At 41.3% G+C, this 17527-nt stretch overlaps 1 protein-coding gene across 2 annotated transcripts in view; it reads left to right on the top strand.

Moving 5' to 3' along the window:
* LOC147241179 (CMP-N-acetylneuraminate-beta-galactosamide-alpha-2,3-sialyltransferase 1-like) overlaps positions 1 to 17303 on the top strand; it is a 75801-nt gene extending 58498 nt beyond the window's left edge. For both annotated transcript variants that reach the window (XM_086193604.1, XM_086193606.1), the window contains exons 4-7: positions 9144 to 9323; positions 13577 to 13622; positions 14873 to 14992; positions 15367 to 17303. In XM_086193604.1, the coding sequence (XP_086049730.1) occupies positions 9144 to 9323; positions 13577 to 13622; positions 14873 to 14992; positions 15367 to 15540 (520 nt within the window). In that variant the 3' untranslated portion in view covers positions 15541 to 17303. The remainder of the gene's footprint in view (positions 1 to 9143; positions 9324 to 13576; positions 13623 to 14872; positions 14993 to 15366) is intronic.
* The last annotated feature ends 224 nt before the right edge of the window (positions 17304 to 17527 follow it).

Raw genomic sequence — 17527 nt, 5'->3', positions numbered from 1 at the left:
GAGGGCTCACACAAACATCCTCTTTGATGTGGGATCAAAACCAGATGGTACAAAAAATGCACATATAGAATTAGGAATGTACTAGTACACTGGTTCCCAAAAATGACATCCAGCCTCCTGCTGAGTACCCCCCCAGTCTCTATACACCGCCAGCCCTCATGTTCAACTCTTCAACTGGTGTGCTGCTCCCATGGGCACCGGCCAAAGTCATTTCAACCGTTTATCCATTTTTGATTATGTTTGCTAAAGGGCTTTATTCATGCCTGTCTGAACTGAACATAATGGGAACTTATCCTGAGAAGACAGCCGTAGTCTGTCTCTGACTGGTTAGTAGATGGTCCCTAACATGGATGTGTGAAATTAGGAAGAGAAGGAGCACTTCTTTACAGAATTCAAACATTTTTTTCATGATTACCCTCAGACAGACTGTGAGTATTACACAGTCACCTTTTTTAGAATGAGGGTGATTTTTGAGTTATGCCAAACAGACATTTGGTGCCGACAACAACAATGACAACCCTGCTGAGAGACTGCCAGACTGCTCCAGGTCAACGGAGTCCTGGTAGTTGATCCTCTGCCTCCTCAGATTCAAATGCAGCATGTGCCCCAAATACCAAAGGGTTCTATTTCTTTCACTACAGGCAGGCTACTGCAGTACAAAATGAAGTGTTAAAACACACATTTACAAATGATCAGATTTGATATCATTTAATGACTATTTGGTATGAGGACAAAGGATTAGTATTTAACATGTCAATAAATCTATAGCCTTCAATTTGTCCATTTTCTACTGCTTATCCTGTTCGGGGTTGTGGGGGGGTGGAGCCTATCCCAGCAGCCTTCCCCCTGGACAGGTCACCGGTCCATTGCAGGGCCAACACATATAGACAGACAACCATTGGCTCTCCCAGCCACACCAATCGGTCAATTTACAGTATCAATCAGCCTCGTCTCCATTTGCATGTCCTTGGACTGTGGGAGGAAGCCAGAGTACCGTAGAGAACCCACGCAGGCACAGGGAGAACATGGAGACTCACCCAGAAAGATCCCGTGCTCCAGCCGGGGCTGGAACCTTCTTGCTGTAAGGTGACAGTGCTAACCACTGCACCACCATGCCGCCCAAGCCATTTCATGTTTTATTGAGTTTCTGACACATGGTTGAAGAAGAGTGACGAGTCAATTCTCCGATGTCATGTTACATGCCATAGTGCTTGCGTGTACTGCGACGTCCTGAGGTTGGCAATATTGGGGGCCAGGTGAGTCAGGCTGTCACACCAGTATACATGTATCTTTACTGTTTCCTCCTCCATTTTCAATGGATGTGAAAGAGAGCCACCTTCCAGTCTGCATGTAGCATGATAATATAAATATTCAGTTTAATGTGTTTCTGCCTTGTTAGCATGATTGAAAACTTGCAAACAAGCCTCTACCTACCTCAGAGATGTCAACCAAATCTTCTGGTGCTGATTGGTATGAACAGTACGAGCCTACTATGAACTTTGGCTTAATATTACAGACAATTCAGTTATACAGTAGAAGATGGGGAAAAAAGACAACATCTGCAAAATGGTACATATGTAATATAATGACATGATGGGAATCTAATAGACCTCTAAATTACTGTATCTGCCTCAGTAGTATTTCATTCTGAGGCCATCTGATCTAATGTGTCAATGGATACACCCACTAGTTTCTGAAGATTTTCTTTTCTCTCACTGTCTGAGAATAGATACAGACTTTACTTTTATGAAGTCTGGAAAAAAATGTAAAATTGTAGTATATAACACTGCTTTAGACTTCACTACATTTCAACCTGCCACTACAGTTTAGTTTCAAGTAGCCTGGGTTTCCTGTGCATGACCAAACATCTTGTCGGTTAGAGGACTAAATCCATCTAGTTCAGTTTCTTTCAAATCAACCCCCTGAAAATTTCCAGTGCCAAGCAGGAGTTAGAGCAGAGGTTGAATATTGATTAGACTGAACTGAAACGTTCACCTCCTTAGAGCTGTTGACATCTCACGCCCCCTCAAGATTAAGGGAACAACGGCTGAATTCACTTAGTAATTTGAGCGAACTTCTTGACTGCCCTTTCACTTTCATTACCATCAAACTGAACCCTGCCAGAAGTGGTGAGATGGTGAGATTTATATGTTTTCAAGTAACTTTCCAGCAACAGTATTTGGAGGGCATGGCTACTCAGTACAAAATAAAGGGGTTTTTTTGTGGATGTTTTTTTTTTTACTTTCTTCTTTACAGCAGCACTTTGCAGTTGATGTTAAGTTGAAAATACTGTTTGACCAGGGGTTTCACAATGTTATTGTTCTGTCAGTGTCATGTCAGTGGTTTTGGCTGATGCTGGCCATTTTTATAATTTGTGTGTCTGATGGCCAATGTTTATATTGCCCCAGTTATACTTATCTCTTCTTTGCTCATCAAATTTATGAACAAACAATTAAGCAAATAGGATTTATGTGCTTTTTTTAAATGTTTTTGAAAATAGGAAAACACAACTTTGTCAGATTTACTATGTTTGCATTTATTTTCCAGGATGTACAACATGTAAATGTAAATATCATAACCTACAGTAAATACTGACATTAATAACAATCAGCTATTGGCAGTTTTAAATATCTTATATCTGCATGTGCATGTAAATTGTGCGTCCTCCCTGTAGTTGAGGAATTGGTCAACAGGAGATGAGTGTTGAAAAGCAAATTGTTAAGTCTGAAATAAAAGGACAGTGGATTAGATGCTGAATGGGTTTCAGGGATAATAAATTAGTGCCTGTATCCAGCAAAGTGTTTCTTTTTTCCATGCACTCTTCTGAATGCACCCAGCTAGAAACATCTTGGAGCAGAGAAACTGCATTTTCCCCAGCTAAGGCACTTTAGTTGCTAAGATACGGAATATGTACAAAAGTAAAAATGGTGTCGGGAAGACAGAGTGGCCAGCCTGTGTGTGCTCTTCAGATTTTATGGGTAAGAAAATGGTCTGATGGGTACAGTCGTCTGTGTTGTCTTTCAGCTGTTACAGATGTTGATGTCCACATCCTCATGGATTTCAACATGCACATGACCAAGTAATTATGATCATATCTCTGTAAGGTATCATATATTCACCAGAATTATTTCTGCCCTCAGAAACTCTTTCTCTGGCTGGTACCAACTCACTGGTTCAAACCATCAGTGGGTCAGGCAACCACCCAGGTTAACAGCAAGTAGTGAGGCACAGCTAGCATGACGATAAGCCTGGCACACATAGCAGCAGTCAGCCATAACCCCCATCAACAACAACCCCACATTGCTAAATCATCCCAAATTTTTCTTTTTTTTTTTTAACCTGTCCTGTTCAGTAACTGGGGCAAGCAGCATCAATGTTCCTGGTGCCTTGTTGTACTGAAGCAGTTTTACTCTGCATGATAAACTCCTCCTATTGCCATTTATGCTTAATTTTATTAGGAATGGTATTGGTTCATTGATAAAGCGACCAGACTGAGGACAGGAGTGGATAGGAAGAGAGAACAGGGACAGGATAGGGAAGACAAGGGGGGGGGACAAAAACAACAACAGCAGAAAAACAAAAAAACCAAACAAACAAACAAAGAAAAAGTAACAACAACAACAGAGAGGAGAAAAAAAAAGGAAAAAACATTGGTTGCAGAGTTTCCAGTGCAGGCTTACCATTTGGTTTAATATAATTTTTAGATAAATGTCTGAGTGTGTGTTTATGGGTCAGTTGTGCGCCGCATGTGTGTATGTGTGTATACGCGTGTGTGTGTGTGTGTGTGTATGTGTATGTGTGTGCTACGGTTTGTCTTGGATGCTGTGTGTAGCTGGCTGTAGCTGATGTGGGGGGCCAGGACATCACACCCCCAGTCCAGGATAGCAGGCAGGTCAGGACCAGGCCACCAGAGCACCCAGAAACCCCCAGGACACGGGGAGCCCCAGGCCACCCCTCCCACCAGGAAACAGCCACAGGCCCAACCCATGCCAGGACCCCTAGGAAAGCATTGGAGCAGCAACTCACACCCGGAAGCAACCCACAGAGAGACGCCCCCCACAGCATGAGCAGAGCCCAGGGGCATAGGGCCCCTCTGGCCCGAGACCCAACCAGAGGTCCGCCAGCGGCGAGGCCTTCACCCACCCACACCCCACACCCAGGCGGGGCAACCACAGCCCACCACAACAACCAGGCCCACCGCCCCCGTACAGGGCTACCCCCCCCCCCCCAACCCTCGATCCCCATCCCCTCCACCCATCCCCTGTTCTCCCCCTCCCCCCAGAGCAGGTGGTCTTCAGGCTATAGGGCACCACCAGCCAGCCAGCCAGCCAGGACCCCCCACTCCCCCGAGAGGCCCAGCCCACCCGCCGGGGTGAGCCGAAGGCACGCATGCCCAGGACCGCCACCCCTGGACAAAACAATCATACTCTCATCTTCCTCCATACAGGGGCTGAGTACTCCATAGATGCTGATATGGTCCAGGGCACCTCAGACCTCGTAAAACCGCCAGCAAGCGATCCACTGCACAACAGCAGGGCCCGCAACCAACCCCAGCCCAACCACCACGCTGGGAGGAGGACCACCCCCCACCCCCCAAGAGCACCGGCCAGGCCCCCAGGCCTGCAATGGTGCAGTCAGCAAAGGAGGCAGCACTGGACCCACTCCCCGCCCCAGTTGCTCCCCCATCCCAACATGGGTGCAGGGTGCGTGTTGTGCGTGGGAATGTAGATGTGATGATGTGGATGACTAGAATGTAGTTAAAATTGGCGGAGGCACCCAGGGCATGGAGCCCCACCGATTGCAGACGGCAGAGTCTCCCAGTACATCCTCATGCACTCCTCCAAGCCCTAAATGTCTACGATCATCCCAAATTTCCATGCTAGCTTTGATTTCTCTGTTGTTGAGCATGAAATCAACCCTAATTAATTTTGGGAGAAACCTAAACCTAACTGAGCTAGCACTTACTACTACCAGACGCTGCTAATTACCTTCATTTCCGCCAAACTACTGGACCATCAATCCCACCAACATGTCTTCCAATGAGGAAGCAATACCTGGGGACTATATGGTTAGCTCTCCTATCTCTGAGGCTGAGGTTGCTGAGGTGGTCAAAATCTTCCTTGATGGCAGGGCCCCGGGCGTGGATGAGATCCACCTGGAGTGTCTCAAGGCTCTGGATACTGTGGGGCTATCTTGGATGACACGACTCTGCAGCATCGCATGGACATTGGGGGTAGTTCCTATGGATTGGCAGACAAGGGTGGAAGCTCTCCTTTTTAAGAAGGGGGACCAGAGGATGTGCTCCAACTATCGCAGGATCACACTCCTCATCCTCCCTGGTGAGGTCTGTTTGGTGGTCCTGGAGAGGAGAGTGCACTGGATCGTTGAACCTCTGATTCAGGAAGAGCAGCGTGATTTTCATCCTGGTCGTTGAACTGTGGGGACCAACTCTACACTCTCAGCAGGGACCTTGAGGATCCATGGGAGTTTGCTCAATCAGTCCTCATGTGTTTTGTGGACTTGGAGAACGCATTTGACCGTGTATCTGAGTGGAGTAGAGCCGCTGCCCCTTCAAATCGAGAGGAGTCAGATGAGGTGGCCCTGGCATCTGGTCAGGATGCCTCCCAGACGCCTCCCTGGGGAGGTGTTCAGGGCACATCTGAAATGCAGGAGGTCTCGGGGAAAGTCCAGGACAGGTTGGAGAGACTATATTTCTCAACTGGCCTGGGAATGGCTCAGGATCCCCCGTGAGGAGCTGCACAAAGTAGTGGGGAGAGGGAAGTCTGAGTTTCTCTGCTTAGGCTGCTGCCCCCTCGACCTGACTGGCAGAAGAAGATGGATGGATGGATGGATGGATGGATGGATGGATGGATGGATGGATGGATGGATGGATACAGGACCATATACTGTCAAATCTGAGTTGACTCAGATAAGTCTGATTTGGGGGTAGCCTTAACTGGAGTAATTTTCATTTAACTCTTAAATAAAACATAAAATATAATTTAAATAACTTAAATTTCTTTGACAACTTTTGGAGATGATGCATATCATTTTCGTATAGATTGCAACTTTGAATTTTACATGCAAAAAATAAAACCAAGGCAGAGACGCGTTTGCTATTTTCAGGATGTAGATTGCAAATTACACCCCATTTAATTGTATGCAATTTCTTTGAAATGGGACAGATCATCAATCACCTATTACACTGTGGGAGTTTCTGCTCCCTTCATAACCACCCACCCCACAAGCCCCAGGGCAACTGCACTGTTTTTATTGACAACCCTGCTAGTTCAGTGTACACGTGGCAGCTAAGAGCTGACCAAGCTGTTGCTCTGAAAGCAAGGTCCAAACAGCTCAGACAGAGGTTTTTGTTGAGTTGTCAGAATTGTGGAAACCAGCTGTTTACCCCAAAATGCTACAACTGATGGATGCATCATAATCTGTGCAGTGTAACTTAGAGCCAAAGTCACATCCGTTGTGGCAGCTTTGTTGCTGGTGATGTTCCTCTTGTCTCTTCTGGGACCGACTGGCTTGGCCACCGTTTGTCAGTTGGAGTGTTAAATTTCATCTGGCCCAATAAAGACCACTGCCAATCATGACTCCGGGACCTTCCTCTATCCATTAGCTGATGTGATTTTACTTCAGTTCACTTGAGCACATGAGATGAATAAGACAGTCCAGATATTCCTTAAAACTACCTCTACTTAAAGCTGCTGTGATCAAAATTTATATTTTATATATGGGCTAAAGAACTTAGGGGTGAATTCATAAATATTTTCACTACTTTTGAGCCACACAAATGTGTGCAACTAAGACAAAAACTCAAGTAATACACAAAGCAAATGCAAAGGTTAAATGCAGCCTTACTGTGCTGTCAAGCAAGCAGCATGTTGGTGCTTCTCTGCTATTCACACGTATTTAAATGTGGTAATATGCACACATTCTCAGTAAGATGTGACCCCTGACTATGCAAATGAGCTACTGCAAACCAAGTGTAATTCAGGAGGAAAAAAAGGTACAGATAGAATCATGCTGTGGAAATATCAGCATATTCTGAGAGGTAATGGTAATTGAAGCACATTTATAATAGCAGTGGTCCTCCAGATGCTGGTTGACTGAGTGGGTTGCAGTCGTAAAGGAAGAACCAGGCACATTGTGGCACATATTTTTAGGAAACCAAGTCCAGTAAAACAAATGAAGCATGGTATATAATAATAATCATAAGAGGAAGGAAGCGAAGAACACCTTCATAGTTCAGTGAAACGCACTTCTCTGTATGTGTCAACTCCCTCCATCCTTGCTCTTTTTTCCTGTTGTCCTCCACTTCAAATCATGTCATCTACAGTCTGATGTGTGATTGGGACACCAACAGCACACACAATCAGGGATTCTAAATCCAAAATATCTCTTAAAATCTCTCTTTAAGGTTTAGCCTTGGAAGAATGCCTTTGCACCTTGTTGGTCAGGGTGTCATCACACACACACACACACACACACACACACACACACACACACACACACACACACACACTTCCTCCTTCCACTGCTGCAAATCCACTATTTATATTTTGCCACAGGGATAATTCCAATCAGATGCAAAACAATGGCAAACTACACTCTGCTGCAAAGCTTCAAAAGCATGTTTCCACACTAGTATCATTAGGGCAATCTCTTTTGTGACTAGAACCTTAAGACAGGGCAGACAGCAGGTGAAAGTGATGCGCAATTTATGGCGCTTTTGTCAAGTATATGCTTTGTGAATTCACCAAAAAAAATCACCTGAGATTATCATTTCTTAGTAACAAACCTACAAAGAACTCAAGGGCCCTTAGGTCTACTGGGTCGTAGCTCAGCTCATGGAACATCGGTCCTCCAGGTCTATAGAAACTAGCCTCATTGTTTCTGATAATCCTGCGAACAAACAGAAGAACAACAACACAGTAAACATGCGCTCCTTGGCATTGCAATTATCACATATTATCATCTCTGCAGCTACCCTGATTTATTGAGAGAGGATAGCGAATATTGGACCTATATTTTGGACCACCAAAGTTTTTTCACTTAATCTGTGAGAACCAGTGGACTTTTAAGCCACATTTGAAGAAACTCCCTCAAGGTGCTCCTGAAATGCTGCATTAACTTAATGCTTCCAGCCAACAGCTGTCATTGGTGCAGAGGCGTAATTATTGTAAATAAAAAGTAAATGCTGCAACAAGTCCTTTAAAATTAGCATCATGGCGCACGTGAAGGACTTTTACAGCGAGCCATTTATGGCAGTTATTTTTCCCATTTCTCAAACACTGTATTGATTTATTTACTTACGGGTATATTTGCCTAAGATAGTCTCTTAGGTATGAAAGTTGTTCCCCAATCATTAATTTTTTTGTTTTGCCTGGGAGGCTACTTTTCCATGTTGCGCTGTTATTTTCTTCACCAGCATCAATACAAAATGCTTCTTGCAGGAGGTCCTTTTGAGTCATGACAGGCTCAGGCTGAAACTGTCAAGCTGTTATATATCTGTCACCTCAGAGTGAATAATGAGCAAGACAATATTGCTCAGACCTCAGTGGCCTCACAAACACGCTTCATGATTTGTCTTCTCAATGTCATATCCTTCCACTGACCAAATCTAACTGCCACCCCGTCCCACCAATTACTGCTGCAGCTTCTGTGAGTATTGTTAGACATTATAATTGGGACGCTCCCAAAAGCTTGCCAAGCAGTAATTGCAGGCTTTAAATGGACACTGGATTGTCCTGAATTGATGTTTGGATGTCCAAAAACATGGTACAGTGGGTTAACTCTTTTTTTTAAATCCTTCATATATATATATGGTTTATGTGGAAATAGCACAACAGGGTTGCATGCCTCAGCAATGTGTGCCTGTCACAATGACATTTGACCACCAAAATATTTTAAGCTCATTTTTGTCCCAGTGTACATTTGAGCCCGATTTGAAGCAGTTCATATCAGAAGGGATTCTAGAGATCTTACAAGAACTAAAAATGCGTTTGACAGACAGACGACCTTGAAAACATTGGTTCACCCTGCCTCTTGCCAACATTAAGTTTTTGAAGTCATGATAAAAGCATTTGGTTAGAAAAATAACCTCAGCATGAAAAACCCTGCTTCTTTCCTTGCAGGATGAACCAAGCTCCTACTTCTGGCTTTGAAGAAGATGTGGGCTCCAGAACAACTCATCATGTCATGTATCCAGAAAGTGCCATAGACCTGGACAACACAACCAGTCTGGTGTTGATCCCTTTCAAGACTCTGGACCTGCAGTGGATCATAAGCGCCCTGACGACAGGAACCATTAAACAGTAGGCGTATACTTGTCAAATATCAAATTTGCATGGGTAAAATGATTGTGTGTTAAAGGCGTTGAAGCCACCGAGAGTTATCACCCAGCTATGAAGTTCCCCTCAGGCCATTGTGTTGGATTTATGGCCCACAACTTTACTGCTGTCGTTCACTTCACAGTTCACATCATTTAAACCACACACACCACACACAAGTCTAAATTAATAAATGAATATATTATCTAGTGACAAAAGGGAAGCATCTAGGCTCAAATTACTTACATCATTCAGTTGGTCCTGAAAAGCAGGCCTTGGGGTTGAAAAGTAAAGCCAACGCTTGCGTCAAAAAAAATTGTAAGTTTTTGTCAATGCAAGCCTATCTATGTTGAATCTAAGAAAGTTCAGTAGTATTCTGGTATTACTCAGCTTGAATAGTGATGACTAAAGTCTCCAAAAGCTAGAAATCGGTTAGCACACCCTTGTCTCAAAGGCAATTTGTTTTCGACCTAAAATAAATTCTGTGGTCAATTCAAGCTTACGGTATTTCCACATTTCCTTCTACGGCATGAAATATGCCAGGAAATACTACTCTTGTGAATTTTGAAGCTTCAAGTGTCTTTAAAAAAAGTGGTTGCCAACACGTGGCTAAACAAGACAACAGAAGTTGTCAAGGACATGAAAAACTGAAGATGTATAAGCATAAAAATGAGTTGTGGTGACATTTGGCACAGTGTCTGTGGTGCAATTCATTCACAGCCTAACCTTTGCTATTTATATTTATGCTTCAAAAAACAATAAAAGCGTCATTCATTTGTAAAGTTCATCTTGTCAAATAAAACTTTTAAGTCTCATAAATCTTTGGAGCTTATTTTCTGCAATGATCCGAAAGCTTTGAGGGGAAAAAATGAGAGGCAGCCAATTTCATTTTCCATCATGCACATTTTAAAAAAAAAAGTCAAACTGTTGAGAATAAAGTTGAAAGAGATTTTTTTTTATAACACAATTCAACAAAAAAATGAGAAAATGTTGAGAAAACAGTGGAAATTTTGAAATAAAGTTGACTGAGAGTAAGAAAACGAACTATGAAACACACATTCAGTGTCTTTGTCACTGCAGTTCAATGACTTGAGCTTCACGCTGCCACATGGAAGACCTGAGTTTGTAGAGAACCCTCAGGAATGCTAACTTCTGAGTTGGCCAACAAACACATCATCCTTGCCTCACTAAGATAAATGAGTCAATAATCTCTCTTTTTTTGCAATTATTTAGCCTTAATTTTGTTGTGATATGTTGCATCACCATTTTGTTGTGCCCCAAATGACCCCCAAATGTAATGCATTCAAAATTAAAAGTGATTCATTCTTGTTATGTGCTATCTTTATTCTTGATATGAGGGGCATCACTTAAAGTTGAAAAAGACAACAATTTTAAGAAAACAAATAGTGAAAAAAAAAAAAAATAACACAGCCACAGAATGTTGGCGCAGAATTAAAGTCTACATTTTCTGAATTATAGTGCTGACATAACAATTTTAAGAAATGTTATGAGGTCCAAAATGTTCATCATATTAACCTTCCAGTTAGTTAAACCCTTAAAAGTCTCTGGGCTTATGAACCCGAAACACATTGAGATCACGCGTTATCGTTGCGTCATCGCTGACCCCAGGAGCTCAGGAGTTACCAGGTGATGGATGAGAAATAATTCCGTTAACTGTCTCAGTCACCGTCGGAGCAACAAAGGAGCAAAACCAGAGTCAATGTGGGTTCAGCATTTCTGCACTGGCAATTGCAGCTTGAGCAGGTTCATGTTGTTACTGACAGTGTGTGGCATCATCACCTGCTGTATGATGACCAGATCACCTGCGTAAGTTGTCCTATTACCCCTTCACCAACTCTGACCGCTTGTGTCAATGTACCAGTAGAATAATTTAGTGCAGTGGGAGTGAGAGCAACACCTCCTGCCAAGGAGCTGTAAATGTTGTCCACTTCACCTTTAATGTACCCTCCAAATTCAGATACCCTTATAACGTTCACCCCAATTTGTCCGACAAGAATATTTCACCTTCTGCTGCTTAATTCCCAATGACCTGTAATCATTAGCTTAATTACTGGGCATCGCAGAAAACAAAATGAAGCTGCCACCTATGAATGCCAGTAAGTCACACATCATGTCGGACAGAAAAAGGACACGTAAATCCAAACAAATGTTTCCTATAAATGTGCAGCTGCCACCTCGCTCTGCCAAAGCCATCATTCTGTGTCATTAAATTTCATTTTACTGGCAGTAATGTCAGCATTAGCCCAAAAGCCATTAGATCCTAACAGAGAGCTGTGAATTATTTTGTTACCTTCTCTGGTCTTATTAGATAAAATAGGGCAGTGGTAAAGGACAGCGCTGTGTGAGAGGTGACGCAGGTCTGAGGACTTCTGATCCAAACTTGACTTCACATGTCAAACCTTGAAATGGATTATTTGTCGACGCAAGCGTGTGTCTGTTGAACTTCATGTTCGTAAGCGTTCTGCTGTTAAACTAACACCAGAGGCATGACAGGTACTATGCATACACACAACTTGGAGGAACTGATTGGACTGTTCCAGCCGATAGACCTGCCTGTATCATCTTTGCATTTTAATGAGGCACATCGCTGCAAGACAAATGCCTTGATAAGCCTTACTTTAATTGGAAACATATGTCTGGATTGTATCTTATGAAGATTATAATAACCATTACTTTTTATGTGAGTCTTTGGTATGCCAACACCTTTGCCACTCCCCAAAGGCACGGTGCAGAATTTTCATGGCCTTAATGTTTCCATTTTGTCCTGTCAAGAGGATTTTTCTTTGGGTTCTTACATTCATGTTGCAGGTAATACTGCAGTTATATCCGGCTCTTGCTCCAGTCCGAAGTCTGAAGACATTTTCCATGGGCAAAATGGGACGACCATGTATTTGTTGCACACACCTGTAATCAAACAGTATCAGCCATGTTTTTGTTGTAGCTTTGCAGTGTCTTTATGAACCAAGAGTGAAAAACAACTCCTCGTTTCATATGGGAAGGATTAGAATGTGTAGTGAGCAAGTCCAGATACTTCGCTGATGTACTAAAATCAATTTTTCTGTTAGATTTTGTGGACTTTTTTCTAACAAGTTTGTACTTGAACTTGTCACACCCAACATTTTAAAACAAATATCTGTACATTCTACTCCCTCTTTGTTTTGTTTTTCTTAGAAAGGCTTGATGTTAAAGTCATTATAAGCAAAACAGACTGGAGTTTTGTTAACTTCTTGACCCTCTATCATAGGTGGGCGTAACATATTATTTTATGTTTATGATTTTTCTTCAAAGAGTATATTTAAGAGCCAATACCTCCTTCGATTTACTTTGCTAAATAAATTATTTGTCCATTTTCTTACAATATCTGCATGCACTGTTAGGGTTAGTTGAAGTTTAGTTGAATGCGTGTTTTACCACGTGTTCGTATGTTACTGTGATAACTGGGAAATGGTCCCATGATATTTAATCAACATTCCCTAATAAATAAATACAACTTTTAATTGATTTTTGATACATCTTTGCTGTAGTATCGTTGAAACCATGCCCTGGGACTGATTTCATTTAGTGTAGAGAGTATAGCGTACACTAGAGTGTCGAGCAGACTTGTGTCCTGAACAAGAGGCTAACCCAGAAGTTAGCATTGCCACAGGTTTCTTCAACCAAAAGCCAATGAGATTTTAGCAGTCAGTTTTCAGTTACCGATGAAAATAAGCTCTGTAGTGAACAAACATTTATTAGACTTACGTTTTATTCCAAGATAATCATCCCACGTGAACATAGGTTGCATGACTTTTGAAGTTTAAATGAAATCTCCAGCAGTGCAAAGCTAATGTTAGGCTAGGTCTGAACTACACATCTAATGTAGCTTCTCGCTCCCTCTGTTTTTGTTTTTGTTTTTTTGCATGAAGATGTTCAGTATGTGCGAGAACCTCAGAAGTCTCATTAAACCCTCGGTAGTAGTCACTGTAAAGATGCATAAATATGTCAACATTCACGAGTGTGGGATTTTCTTCAGTATTTTACATTAATGTTGGAATACCTGATGCTAGCATGAATCACAGGCCTTATCTTAGGCATTTTACGGAAAACCCATTTTTAAAAAAACAGCAGGGCAACTTGTCTGCTGGGTTCAGAACTCATCCTGCACCATTCTATTTGAGGTCATTTTTCTTGTAATGAAAGTACAAATACTTAGCCACTGGTATTTTCTTGTATTGCAGCACTTACATCCCAGTTATATCCAGTATAAAGGCGAACAAGGATAAGGTGAGTAAAGTCAATGCTAAATTCCTTTTTAAAATATCAAAGGTAAGGTTTGGATGGAAATCCTCAGAGTTTATTCTTTGAGATTAGGCTTAAATGGCTACTCTGTGTGTGCACAAAGCAGCAGTATTTTTCACAAGTGGCTAATTTTGGTTTCCTTTTTTTATTTTGTGCTGTTTTTGTAGAACACATATATAATGCTTGAAATGCTTGATTTTATTTGACAAGGTATTTTTTCAATAAATAAATAAAAAAGATATGGAATAAATTATGTACCTTTTATATCATGGGCATATGTTAGCAGTATTTGAAAGAAAGACACTGACACATGAGTCTTGGCCTCTGCTGAGTCAAGTTGCATGTTTCACAGTGTCTGATTAGTTTTAGTGTAATTTATTGATGAAAGTTTAGATGAGAAATACTGTATAGAACACAGTAGGACATGTTCAAGCTTAGTATTTGGTTATTTATCATTTCAGAAGCATTGAATGAAGAATCAAATGACACTTTTACCAGATGTGTTTTTTCGAGCTTCTTCGATGAAATGGTTTAAAGTTTATTTCAAAGAAAATGTACCTTTCACACCTTTCAGCAGGTTCAGGAGTTCTGGCAATAAAGTAGCCTTTAAGATATTTTATGCTTTTGCAACATGACCGAAAGTGTGTTGACACTTTCAATGAAGTGACCAGGCTTCTGAATGTGACACCCATATCAAATAGTTGACCAGGTTGTTCCAAAAGCGTAGGTTTTAATTTGCTGCTGAAACAGCCACCGCTCTTCTGGAAAGGCCTTGGCTGGGGTGTGGAACACTTCTGCACCGATGTCCTCCCATTAACACACAAGTAACAGGGGGGAAAAAGGTTCTTTACACAGCTGAAAACATTATGACTAAAGACTGTATGCTGTTCAGTGAGAAATCCCCTTCATTCAGCATGAACGCCACCCATGAATGAACTGAAGTCAGGTGACCCCGACTTTTAACCTCCAAAAACTCTTCCCTTCATCTGTGAGTCCCTGTGGACAGCTGAGAAATGTTTTAAGAAAGTTGAAATTCTTGAAATGTCCTCATAAGAATGGGATGTACCTATGAACGTCAGGACAACTCATAAAAACAGGTACATAAAAGGATGCTGAATCTGTAAATCCTTCAGAGAGTTCTCATATGGTGGCGGTTCCAGACCCGTATGCCCCGTTGTATAAAGTCATCTCAAGAACTCAGAATACATAAACTGACCACCTCGTCTCATTTGCAGGTGTTGATTTACAGTCCAACATTTTTAAAGTATGTCTATGAGTCGTGGCTCGAAGGACACGGCCGATATCCTTCAACCGGCTTCCTCAGCTTACTGCTGGCTATCCACATATGTGATGAGGTAAGCTGAACAACAACATCATGACCCTGCAACCTGGAGGTGCAGTTAAAGCTTCAGCTTTCTCCTACATTTTCAGTGGTTGTTACATTTGTTCAGATTTATTTGTTCAGATTTTCAAAGAAATACCAGAAAACAATTATAATACTTCATCCACATACAAACATGTATCATCATGTGTGTACCTGAATAATAATGTAAATGAAAGGTTGATTTTTTTTTGGGGGGGGGGCATTGGGTAAACATTCAAATCAGTGATTATAAATTTAAAAAAAAAAACGCTCAGACAGGCAGGAGAACCCAACAAAGACACAAAAAGTCCAATTTATCGGACCCAAACTGCTTGTGACAGTGTATCTATTTCTTGTGTGCTATAGGTCAGTGTGTTTGGATTTGGGGCAGACCAGTATGGAAACTGGCACCACTACTGGGAGGAAAACCATTTGGCCGGAGCTTTCCGACACACAGGTGTCCACGACGGAGATTATGAATATAATGTTACTCTCCTTTTAGCAGACAAACACAAAATCCGCATGTTTAAAGGCAGATGATACGAAGCCGGTGGATGACCAGCGACTGAACCACAGCAGACTTGTCATATTTATTTTTCCTTTGCTCTACAAAGGAGGGAGGACTTCGTCATGATTTTCCAAAAAGGTGTCCTTCTCAGCTCTTCTGGTCTTTCAAGTTTCATGTTCCTTTTCATTCCTCGTGATGTCTAAACAACACTGCTTTTGTCTGTGCTGTGTGCCCAACCTATGAGAGAGACAAAAGCAAACACTAGCACCCTTTGTTTCGCAACGTCTGTCCCATCTCAAATGACTGTGTGAACAGAATAAATGACAAAAGAAGCCATTTTTTTAGACAAGCAAGCCACACATCATTTGTTTTAGTGCTTTTATGTATTCTTCATGTTTTTTTAGTGCATTGCTGCCATCTAAATCTTTATTCATGGAATCAACTGACAGCTTTTGTCAGACAAAGGGTCGTTGACACTCGACTTGAGAGAAATACAGAAGGGCAGTCTGTACAAGGTTCATCACTGACTGAAGTCATTGGTGAGTGTCAACAATGTCTCCTCGAAATATAACTCCTGTCTGCTGAGTTAAAAGGATAACATTGACATTTCTATCACTCTTTGAAGCATTTTAATGAGCCTCACAACAAAATGCATCATTGAGTGTGCGGTAAATATCACTCCACAGTAAACAATTTTATCATTTCATGGCAGACTATTGCCACTGATGTGGCAGTGGAGGGGTGAGCAGTCATAATGGTAGATATGGGAGAGACTTGTTTGTTTTCCATCATACTGACTGCTTCTGAAAAATCTCATAAACTACCTGCACTGCAGAGCTATTTGCATCTCGCCTCTGTGATTGCAGGGACAAATTATAATTCAGCAAAGCCAAAGAACTCAAAAGTCGAGCACACAATCAACACCAAGAATGGATTTAACAATGTACCATAAAGTATGAGTCCCTGCCAGCCCCCATTTTAAAACTGCAGCTAAATTTGTATGTTTAGCTGGTAGATGTTGCTATTAGAGCTGTGAACAAAAAGCAAAGTACATGTTAAAGCAGAGTTGAAGTTAAAGAAATCTCAGACTACAGATTATTTCCTTTCAGCATTGTCATTTTTGCAGCAAGACAGAGGACTGGGAGAAGTAAAACTTTTTAAAAAATTAGGTAATCATGAAAATAATTAAAAAAATAATAATGTCAAGCTAATTTCAGGGGGAAAATGTTACTGTTTTGTAGTCTGAATTGAAGAGAAGTCTTGAGGAATAACTTTCTGTTGGGCAGATTGTAATTCAGGCTGTTGGTCATGTGACTTAAAGATACGCTACAGCTATTAGCTTTGTAGAAAAAGAGATTTCCGTCTTCAATTTTTTCCAAAAAAAGGGACAAAACATAATGATACAAAAACATTGTGGTGAAAATAGAATTTTTTTTTGTAAAATTGAGGGAGATTTGTTTTCCAAAATGATACTTGTAAATGTGCATCAGAATACATTGATGGAAACAAGTGATTTAACTACTTTGATATTTTAGATCAAATTTAACATGTGACCAGTTACATCTGTTTTTTGTTTTGTTTTTTTGTCGAACCAATGTTTGAGTCTTTTCTGCAGGAAGTGATGGTTTAAGAATCCCTCAAATGGTTGTAGCCTGAAGTACAGCAAGGTTTTAGATTGTAATGCTTTGATGAAAAGGTTCGAAATGGAATTTATTCTCTCGGTGCTCACGAGCACCAGGTACTACATCAAGCTGTCATTTTGTCACATTAAAACTGAGGACTTTAACACAGCCTATGCAGGGGTGCCTTATCTCTCAAATTAATGATGTGCATATTTGATGTACATCATGGATGAAATTTTAATGAAAAGTCGACAATGAACATGAATAATGAAAACATTTTAATCACAGGTAGATTCTAAGTGCCTTTACTGAGTTTTTTTAAGCTGTATTCTTGCCACTAATTTTCTGTATTGTACTTATTATCAGTATAATAACTGAATTTGTCAGTCCTTTATAA

The sequence above is a fragment of the Aulostomus chinensis genome, chromosome 22 (genome assembly GCF_037954235.1).
Source record: "Aulostomus chinensis isolate RoL2024-O1b breed Wild chromosome 22, RoL_Achi_v1.0, whole genome shotgun sequence".
Lineage (NCBI taxonomy): Eukaryota > Metazoa > Chordata > Actinopteri > Syngnathiformes > Aulostomidae > Aulostomus > Aulostomus chinensis.
The sequence above is the reverse complement of the archived record's forward strand: the minus strand, read 5'-3'. Positions and strand labels throughout refer to the sequence as shown.